Here is a 10,838-nt window from a genome sequence, read left to right as displayed (position 1 = left end):
ATGTACCTTTTTAAAATGCTATGACTTTGATTTAAATTTAATTTGGTTTATAGACTGCTGACAGTTTATTTGAGCCTCGGGTTAACTTTGAAGTGATTTTTTTCTAGAAGAGGGCTGTTCACTGGCTCTCATTTCTTACTGTGTAGTTTTGTTCTGAGCGGAAACATTTAGGAGTTGTAGTGAGCGAGATTGTTATACATGTATTCAAATCACATAAGTTTCTGTTCTGCAAAGGTCCCAAACTATTCCTTCTCAGACATAATGGCAATGGTGCCAAAATTTTACTGATAAAAGCCGTGAGAAGTGTTTCGAAAAGAAAATCATAAGCATAGTAAAAGTATATGAAATGGGCCTTTGAGGGAAGATAACATTGTACAGTATTATTCAAAGTAATAGCAGTACAATGTGAGTAACCAGAATAATCCAGGTTTTTAGTCTATTTTTTATTGCTACATGGCAAACAAGGTACCAGCAGGTGCAGTAGATTCTCAGAAAACAAACAAGACCCAGCATTCATGATATGCAGCTCTTAAGGCTGTGCAATTGGGCAATTAGTTGAAAGGGTTGTGTTCAAAAAAATAGCAGTGTGACATTCAGTCGCTGAGCTCAGCAATTTTGTGGTGTGAATCAGGTGGCCCCCTATTTAAGGATGAAGTCAGCACTTTGTTGAACACGCATTTGAAAGCCTGAGGAAAATGGCTCGTTCAAGACATTGTTCAGTAGAACAGCGTACTTTGATTAAAAAGTTGATTGGAGAGGGGAAAACCTACAAAGTGGTGCAAATAATTATAGGCTGTTCAGCTAAAATGAACTCCAGAGCAAAACCAGAGAGACGTGGAAGAAAACGGAAGACAACGATCAAAATGGATCGAAGAATAACCAGAATGGAAAAGGCTCAGCCAGTGATCAGCTCCAGGATGATCAAAAACAGTCTGTAGTTACCTGTAAGTACTGTGACAGTTAGAAGACGTCTATGTGAAGCTAATCTATTTTCAAGAATCTGGAAATCTGGATTAGTTAGTCACATTGTCCTGCTATTACTTTGAACAATACTGTACATAAAAAGAGAACTGAATTAAAGGACTTCCTCTTTTTTTTTGAATAGGTTGTCTTTTTGGCAGACATGGTTTCAACATAATGGATTTTTTTTATTTTTTAGTCTGTTTTTAGCAGTCCACACTGTAACAGGATGGGTTTCCTGGACAATTGTTTCTATATTGTCATGCAAGCCCACAGCATTATTATGCTGTAATGATTCACGTTTTGTCATTGTGACACTGATTTTAGCTCTTGGAGTCGAGGACAACTTTCCATCAACAGAAAGTGTGTGTGTTTCTGCATGTTGTCACTGACATTAAAGGTCTGAACGGACCTAAAAGTAATTCTACGAACATTCCGAAAATGTCTGATCATGTCAGCTCTCAATATTATAAGTTAATGAAATCACTATTTATGTCCTGAGGTAAAATTAATTAACTGTTTGGCCATTTCAACAACACGTTTATTCAAAAAATTCAATGTGAAAACGACATACTTTTTTTTTTTTTCAAAATACTTACTACACCATGACTATAAAAGAAAAGCTAACGCAATATGCCACAAAACCACGAGGATCAATCAAAAACAAGAAGTGCCTTAAAGTGCTTAAAGCTCCTCTCAGGATGTGCTGCTTTTTTTTTTTTTTTTTCTTAAAGCTGAGATATAAATTCAGTTGTCTGAACCTCATCACTGAGGGGATGAAGGGAGCTACAGGGTGAGAATAATCTCTAATGATATTAAGAGCTTTTTGGTAAAGCTGAACCTTGTAGATTGAAGTGAGTGATGACAAAGTGTGGTCAAAATGTGGATGCAGTCTTTTTGGCATTAGTCGAAACCAGGCTGTAAGGGACAAAGTTAGTACACATTGTATGAGTGATGTGTACAAGATGTGCAATTGTCTGGGCTTTCACAAGAATTATTAACAATTTTTAACAATCATTTCACATTTTTATGTCATAACAGTGGTCCATGTTTGAGTAAAATAGCAATGTGCTTTGCGTTTGATTGACACGCAGCTACTGTGGTGTTCACTGTCTCCTTTTTTCCCCAGAGGTGAAGGCATGAAGCTAAAACACAGTCGGTCTTAATTTCTTTGCTTTTATTTTTTTTCTTTTGGAGTAAGACTCCCCCCAAAAATAAACAATTTTAATAATAATAAAAGAAAGTGGAGGCAGTAATTTATGTACATTTTCTCAAGTACTGTACTTAGGTAAAACTTTGAACTACTTTACTGAAGTACTTCCATTGTATTACCTAATTTTACTCCACTACAGCTCACAGGAGAATATTGTTTTCCACTACATTTATTTCACTTTTTTGTTTACTTTGCAGACGCAGATTAATACCAAAAATATAAGCAGATTGGTGAATTGTTACGGAGTATTTACTTCTGTTGATAATGAACAAACTGTACAAGACTTGACCAACAGCATTTTATCAGTAACTCAGTCACATTGTTGCCCAGAGAGATCAGTGTCTTAGCTTAGTACTTAAAATTTGGCACTTTAAAGACATGTTAGCGTTTGTAACTTAAATCCACTAAGAAAATCTGAAGTGTACTTGTGTGTGCAGTCAAACTTATATTTATTCAGAGCATTAGGGGAAACTTTTTAAAAAAAAAAATTCTCCACCAAGAATTTGGAACGAAGAAACACGTCGTGTTGCATTTATCTGATGTTGTTTTAATCATTTTTGGATAACAACAGAAGCCTGTGGCACAGATGATTAAACATGATTAAACTACAAACAATTGTCGGTCTTAGTTTCTGTATTGGAAATTTTTAAAACATCATTAGTTTATTAAATGATCAAAGTTGTCCTTCAAACAAAGTCCATCCTGCTGCTCCAACAACTTTATTAAATGTGCAAAGTCAAAAGTAAAATACAAAATACAAACTACATGCAGCCCTTTTAGAAGACTGAGCTCAGTATTTCGAGTCTAAAAGCTGTAAGCAAAGTCCTTGGCAGACTGCGTGATCTGCCTGAAATCTGAAGACCTCTGTTGACTGAGTCCTTCAACAAAATGTAACTTTCTCATTGTAATTCGGTTTGTTGAGACCGAGTGTCTCCGGGGAAAATAAGCCACTGTTCCTCCTTTTCCTCTCTCTTGCCTTGGAGACGATCAGGTGAAATATCTCCACAATGTTAAGGATCACTGAGAACACAGCCACCGCCAACATGAAGACGATAAAAACTGATTTCTCTGTGGGACGGGTTATGTAGCAGTGTACTTCTGATGGACAGGGTTTGTGTGAAAATGCAATCTTATCGGGCATCAGGATGAAGCCGTATATGTAGTACTGGCCCACGATGAATGCCACCTCAAGCAGGACCCTGGACAGCAGCTGTATCATGTAGCTGCACAGCAGAGCCCCCTTCAGCTGCACTTTGCCACGTTCATCTGAATACTTTGGAGCTTTAATCATCCCGTCCTTACCGAATTTCTGCTTCACGGATCTCCTCAGCTTGTTTTCTCTCCGAATTACCAGCAGGACGTGGCCCAGGTAGATGAGTGTAGGTGTGGAGACGGTGAGAATCTGGAGAACCCAGAAGCGCGTGTGAGACATGGGGAAGGCTTGATCGTAGCAGGCATTTTTGCAGCCCACACTTTTGGTGTTACAGTCCATGTTTGATTGCTCATCTCCCCATATCTTGTCTACACCAGCAGCCAGGATGAAGATCCTGAAGAGGAAGAGAACAGACATCCAGACCTTCCCCACTACAGTGGAGTGGGATTGCACCTTGTCCAACAAATCAGACAGAAAGGACCACTCCCCCATGTTGAACACCTGCTGCAGAGAAAACACATATGGACATGAGTCAGGTCAAGACCGTTCAAAATGGATACTGATACACTGGGACATATGTGGTACAGTATGGACAAATTACTGTTTGTCTGAACAGTCTCTCCCAACTCAGCTATGAAGCTTGTAACTCCTTCAGAGGACTCATAGGACTTTGTGTCCTCCCTCACTAGTCTCCTACTGTTTGCTACAAGGAGATTGATACCTTTGCCATATTCCATCCATTTCTTGATGATGGATTTTCAGTCTTTTGTCTTCCTGGTGTTACATTTGTCCAGGATACGGATTCTGTGTATTTATACTAAAATAATTTAAATACAGTCACTGCACTCAAATAATCTCCATTTAAACCAATTGCCTGCTAACAAGAAAGATGCATTTAATTCCATTTTTATTTAAGAATATGAACAATTTTTAATAAGGGGGGAGTGAAAAAAAAATAGTGTTCACTGCCACTGCCCCATAAAGTGACCATAGAGTCTGAGACTGCCACTGTGTAAATCAAAAACATTTTTTTTTTAAATTTTATTAAATAAATTTGCAGTATTTTCAAAAAAACTACTTTTCACTTGTGTATTGTATGTTATTGACTGATGGCAAACAAGCAATTTCAAAATTGATTTGCAATGCACTAAAATTGTCTAAATCTGAAAGAGTATGTCAGTATACAACAGAATAATAAAAACAATAAATTTAAATGTATTCTCAGACTCACCAAAGGAACTTACCAAAAAAACTAAATGATAAAACTGTATCAGTTGGAAAAAAAACAAAAAAAACAATAGGGGACAGTGGGGCAGAAATTTGAGAAGTGAACAGAAAAGGGCTGACTACCTAATCCAGCCTTGTGTACAGTGTGTCCGCAGTCACTTCAGTATCAACATCACATGAGTTGCTTGCAACACACTGACCAACCAATTTTATAATTCGGATTTAATGACTGGATAGTAGAAACAGGGCAGACAGTGTTTTTTAATTAGCATCACAAAGCAAAGCAGGATCCCTCCTGAAGTGTGGCCTTATCAGCTCTTCTCTCAGGGGCTAAATTATTCCTAAAAAAATACATCAAATCTGCCTTCATCAAAACTAACAACAGATTATAGGGTAGATAGATTTTGCATGCGATTCATTACGTGTATTGTTTACGGTTTCTTTCTATAACTACTTTAAAAGACTGAGTTACAAACTTAGGTCACAGAACGCCTCTGATTAAAAGTACATTTCTCAGTAATAACATTTTAGAACAATGCTTCTCAGACAGTGCATGAATTAAATTTCTGTCCCCGAAGGCTGGAAATAAAATCAAACAATTCCACTCTCGGTTACCCTTTTCACATATGAACTAATAAATAATTGATAATGCATTTGTACGTTAAGAGCTTTTCCTACCTCAGTATTGACCCCTGCCTTGTTTCAGTCAGTCTGCGTCCACGGCTACTGACAGTCTCTCACTTCCCTCTTATAATTCCTCCAGATGCTTGCAGAATCATCACAATTCTGACATGCCCACACTCCCCAGCTGGGACGTGACTGTGTGACACCGATTACTTCTGAAATTGACATGTGTTGAGAAATAACAGCTTACTTAGCGACTGCTGACACAGCATCAAGCTGTTCCATAATAGATGAATAACCCTCACTCCTACAAACTCTGCTCATGTACCTTGGAACAACATTTTTAGAAGACACAGACTTTCAAGTCGAACGGGTTTTGGAGGCTCTGGGCTTTCTGCTTTTCTAATGCTGGTTAAATTCACATCAGTTCATCCATGGTGCCAAATGGACATTTGTGCCAGATATAAAAATCGGTCTTGTTCCTGACACCCGATTGGAAAGAAGTGACAGTTTTCAGCTTTTATCCTCCCATCATTATGGTTCCAGTAGGTGACCTTTTATCTCCTAGGAGATTCAGCAGCTTCTCATCATGCAATGCAGTGTGCCCGACCATTGCGGTCCCAGAGAATCAAACAGCATAATTTATTTTTAAGGACAAGTGGATATTTGTGCCATATTAGAAGAAATTATTTTCTTCTCAAGAATGCGATGGACGAACAAGCCTGATAAAAGAGGGTTAAGTTCTCTTAACTTGTTCAGAGTTAAAGTAACTCAGATCTTTGTGCTGTGTCCACTTGAAAATCTTGTTTTTTTTTATAATATTATAATTCATTACAATAAGAATACTGATTATAAATGATGAAAGCCCAGGATTTTTCTTTTTCATCATGAACCTTAAAATATAAACAGTTCAGTTTAGTTTATATAGTTCAGATAACTGCACAATCCATTGGACATTTAGTCAATTGAACTAAGATCTAAAATTGATAAACTGTTTAGCTGATTTAATTAAAATGAGGTAATTATAACTGTTTTATAAAATATTCATTTATTTATTGTCAAAGCATGAGCCTGTATGATTAGTTTATTCTATAATTCCAGACCTGAATAGAGCTTGATCAGTGTTAGAGTTTGAAATGCACCTGTTCAACTGCTCATTGATGCAAAATGTAATCAGATGATTCAGTGCATTTAGGCATCAAGACAAGTTACAAGTTGGGCGACTGTGGCGCAGGTTTGTAGAGCGGTTGACCACCACCCTCACAATTGTTGGTTCAATCCCCACCTCCTCCAGCAAGACACTGAACCCCAACTTTGTTGCTCCCGATGGCCAGCTGCATAGCAGCTCCCCCATCGGTGTGTGAGTGTGAATGGCTGAATAAGAAGCAGTGTAAAGTGCTTTGAGTGCCAATAGGTAGAAAAGCACTATATACAGTTCACAAGGCCTCATCAAAATGTGACAACAGAAGGTAGGAAAAACATTGCCTGCTCTGATGAGTATTGGTTTCTGCTGCAACACTTAAATGGTAGCATCAGAATTATCAAAGCAAGGATCTGATCCGTATTGTATCAATGATGATATTTTTGGCACAACTGTGCATGGTGTAAATGCCACAGCTTAATATTGGTACTGACAATGTCCATCAGTTTTTGACCAGTGTACCTATCTTCTGATGGCTATTTCAAGTAGGATAACGTGCTGTGTCAAAAAGACCACATCATCAAGACACCACATCTCAGTTGAACAGAGAAACTTTGAGATGTGGTGCATAGGGAGATTTTGATCTTGGATGTGTCGTCGACACATCTGCAGCAACTGCATGATGTTATCACGTTAATATGGAGCAAAATTTCTAAGCAATGTTTCCAGCACATTGTTAAATGTACGGCATGAAGAAAGAAGCTGGTTCTGAAAGCAAAAGGGGGGTCGTTAGCGCTGCTCGCTCATAGCTAGAAGCTTGCGGGTTCGCACCCTGACCGGCCGTGGCCTGTCTGTGTGCTTGCGTGGGTTTCCTCTGGGTACTCTGGTTTCCGCCCACAATCCACCAACATGCATGTTAGGTTAATTCATGTCGCCAAACGGAACCAGGGACTGAGCAGCTAATCCGATGGTTAAGTAGATGCTAAATGGCCACTTATATAGTGCATTTACAATGTTGATTCCCACTTACCCATTCACACTGTTGGTGGTGGCTGCCATGCAAGGTGCTCACCTGACCCACCAGAAGCAACTTGGTAAATGGTAAATGTTCTGCACTTATATAGCGCTTTTCTACCTATTGGCACTCAAAGAGCTTTACACTGCTTCCCATTCATCCATTCACACTCACACACACACAACGATGGTGGAGCTGCTATGCAGCTGGCCAACACTCACCGGGAGCAACTAAGTTGGGGTTCAGTGTCTTGCTCAAGGACACTTTGAACACATAGCCAGGATCAGGGATTCAACCACTGATCCTGTGGTCCGCGGGCGGTTTCCTTCCACTTAGGGAAAAAACATTTGACCTGCACTGTTGCTGAAATCACCCTGACAGTGACATTACTCACTGTCTCACATTATTACATGTACGTGCCTCAGCCCACTGGTCCTTTAAGTAATACTAGACAAGATGTTGCAATTCTACATCTCCCTTTTAGACTAATCCACATTTCAAATACAGAACAAGGTGTGTCTGTCAAGTGAATACACCCCAGTTTGTGGAATTTTCGATGATTTAGAGTGTATTAATCAAAACGTTCTTACCAGGAATTGTGAGTTGTTACATTTTTACCAGACTCATCAAAACAATCACGAGTTGGGGCTGAGTGAAAGGAGAAGCTGTACACGCCTTAGTCAGTCTAACTGCAGTATTTAAACCTCTCCCGCTTCACTCTTTCATGTATTTCGTTGCCTACAGTCGGGCTTTTCTGTGATGGGCTCACAGAAAAGATTTTCTGCAATCTGACAGGCGAGTACATTTTATCTTTCGTCAAGTTTAAATGAGAAACACTTGTTCAATAACATTTTATGGTGTCACAGTAGGAGTTTTAATGTTTCTTTAAGGAAATGTCTTTTTTGCCGCCTAAGCATATTTCGTAGTAACTTGCTTCTGTTTAAAGCATGTGCAACTTCTATGAGTAAGACATCTGTATTTATCACGATGCTAAATGTGAAAACACCTGCACTGCATCTTAGGATTATATTTATTCCTCTTTTTAAAAGAATTCAGGGTTTCTTCAGTAGCTTGTTAAAGGTATAGAAGTAAAGGCAAGCACATTTCAGATGTTCTAAAAGATGAGCATGTTTTCTTACCTGTAATATATAATTTGTAATGAGGCAATATTACCTAGTATTATTATTTTTTTGTTTACAGTTTCTTGACATGGATCTGTTATTTAGTAATAATGCCATGTTTTTTGACTATGTCTACCAGCAACATGTTTTTATGAAATGGGAGTCAGATGAGGAGCATCTAATCTTGTCCAGATATGGCAGATGTAGAGTTCGTCCCCTTGTGTGATTGAACATTTTTCCCACAAGCATTTATAGAACGAATATTAAACCGTACTTCAGCCCTTTGTAGGAGTAAGTCACTTGATAGTCATAAGTACATATTATCACACCATCGGCAGAAATGACATTTATTTAATTACTGTACTTAAAGATAATTTCACTTTTTACTCAACTGAAGAAAAACGTTTGGTCTTTCGGAACTTCATTAAGTATGTAAAGAAAACTTTACACCATTTTGTATTTGCTAAAAGGAAACCACAATTCCATTAATCTACTCAGAAAGCCACCTTGACTAAATAACTAATAATTTTTAGAGCTGAACACGCTCTGACAAAAAGAGACCTTCTTCTGTATGTATTAATGTACATAAACCTGGTAAAAAAGAATTTACCAGCTGAATGATTTACAAATACAAGAAAATATAATTCTTGTACTTGTACTTTGTAATTAAATGTTTAGCCATGTACTAAAGTGATACTTCTACTTAAATACTTAATAGCTGCACTTTTACTTGCTCCATTAAAGGCAGATGATCTTCTGACAGACATTCTGGTTATTTCACAAACCACACAAACTTTAATACTGTCTTCTCTGAGTAAATTGTAAGTTTAATGTCTGTGTGTTTCTCCTCCTCTGTAGATATTCGTTTCGAGCCATGGGTGACTGGTCTTACCTGTCCGCACTGTTAGACAAGGTCCAGTCTCACTCCACTGTGGTGGGGAAGATCTGGATGAGTGTCCTTTTCCTTTTCAGGATCTTTGTCCTGGGTGCTGCTGCAGACAAAGTCTGGGGAGATGAACTGTCAGAGTTTTATTGTGACAGCTATGAGCCAGGATGTAAACACAACTGCTACAACTGGATGTTCCCATTGTCCTATGTTCATTACTGGGTCCTGCAGATCACCTTTGTGTCGACGCCCACCTTGGTCTACCTGGGCCATGCTGTCCACATCATCCACAAAGAGAAGCGGATGATGGAGCAGTCTCAGGACAGCCAAGATGGAAGTGTGCAGAAGAAACCCAAGTATACAGATGATAGAGGGAAGGTGAAGATCAGAGGCATCCTCTTTGGCACGTACATGATCCAGCTGATCGCCAAGATCATCCTGGAGATAGGATTCACTGTGGGGCAGTTCTACATCTTTGGCTCTGTCATCATACCCCTCGACTTCCACTGTCAGTTAACTTCACCCTGTGCCACGTATTCTGGTGCCCACTGTTACATTTCACGTCCCACTGAGAAGACAATCTTCATCATCTTTATGCTTGTAGTTTCGGGCATCTCCGTGCTCCTGAACATCATCGAGATCATCTACCTGCTGTGTAGCAAGAACAGGGCAGCCAAGAAGCGGGTTCAAGCTCAGGAACATGCGCTCAGTTCACAGTCCTATGCGCCTAGCCCAGCATGGAAGGGCACAAGCGGCCGGAATGGAGGCTATCTGCTGACCCCTCTGCCTTGTCCTGGTCTGACTGACCTCAATGATCCTGACAAACACTGTGACTCCATCAGTAAAGAGAAGGACACATGATCCATGAATTATACACACATTTGCTCGTCTGTAGTTGCAGTTGTTGTTTTCAACATTTCTTGACATGGATATTATCTGGAGTGTATTGAATGATTTATTAAAATGTGCTATTCCTCAGGATAATGTTTGCAATTATTTAGCTATAAATGTTCAACTTTATACATGAATTAAAGAGAAATGGAAATATTTGCTCCTAGCAGGACATATTGGACAGGTATCAGCATTTTGTAGGAATGTGTTTGTGGCTTCACCTTTGAACCCTGTGAATAAACTGCATTCCCAGCAGGCTCAGGCTACAGTAGGACAGGAAGTGCAAAAAGAGCTTTTAACGAAAGCATGTTTTCCATTTATGCACCACTTCCTTGACACTTCCTTGTTTGTCTGCATTGTCCCTGTCAAATATATTTACAGCATGCTTAAAATTGTAAATAAAATTATAATTAAAGTGCATCAAACTTACAAAACATGGCTTTATTAACACATCCCAATACTGAATATGAAGGCAGAATAAATAGTATCCTGGTATCGTGCAATGTTCGGATTTTTATGTCAATTTAAGCCAATAAACATAGGCAAATAAATCAACCTATTATTGGAAGGACCCCACTGCAGGAAGATGCTGCACCAAACCAAACCC

The 10,838-nt window shown here is 38.9% G+C and overlaps 2 protein-coding genes across 3 annotated transcripts; one reads left to right on the top strand and one right to left on the bottom strand.

The window, feature by feature from the left end:
* Positions 1-1,698: 1,698 nt before the first annotated feature.
* LOC137102597 (gap junction Cx32.2 protein-like) lies at positions 1,699-5,389 on the bottom strand. 2 transcript variants are annotated; one of them, XM_067482268.1, is made up of 2 exons: positions 5,232-5,383; positions 1,699-3,827 (listed from the first exon to the last, which is right to left on the bottom strand). In XM_067482268.1, exon 2 carries the CDS (start codon positions 3,816-3,818, stop codon positions 3,054-3,056), a length of 765 nt encoding a protein of 254 aa, XP_067338369.1. In that variant the 5' UTR covers positions 3,819-3,827; positions 5,232-5,383; the 3' UTR covers positions 1,699-3,053. The 2 variants fall into 2 exon arrangements, with proteins under 2 accessions (XP_067338369.1, XP_067338368.1); XM_067482267.1 differs by having other exon boundaries at positions 1,701-3,830; positions 5,232-5,389.
* Positions 5,390-7,918: 2,529 nt separating this feature from the next.
* On the top strand, positions 7,919-10,324 carry LOC137102596 (gap junction Cx32.2 protein-like). The gene is made up of 2 exons (XM_067482266.1): positions 7,919-8,128; positions 9,313-10,324. Exon 2 carries the CDS (start codon positions 9,329-9,331, stop codon positions 10,199-10,201), a length of 873 nt encoding a protein of 290 aa, XP_067338367.1. The 5' UTR covers positions 7,919-8,128; positions 9,313-9,328; the 3' UTR covers positions 10,202-10,324.
* Positions 10,325-10,838: the final 514 nt, after the last annotated feature.

The sequence above is a fragment of the Channa argus genome, chromosome 17 (assembly GCF_033026475.1).
Source record: "Channa argus isolate prfri chromosome 17, Channa argus male v1.0, whole genome shotgun sequence".
Lineage (NCBI taxonomy): Eukaryota > Metazoa > Chordata > Actinopteri > Anabantiformes > Channidae > Channa > Channa argus.
This window is presented reverse-complemented; position numbering and strand designations above follow the sequence as displayed.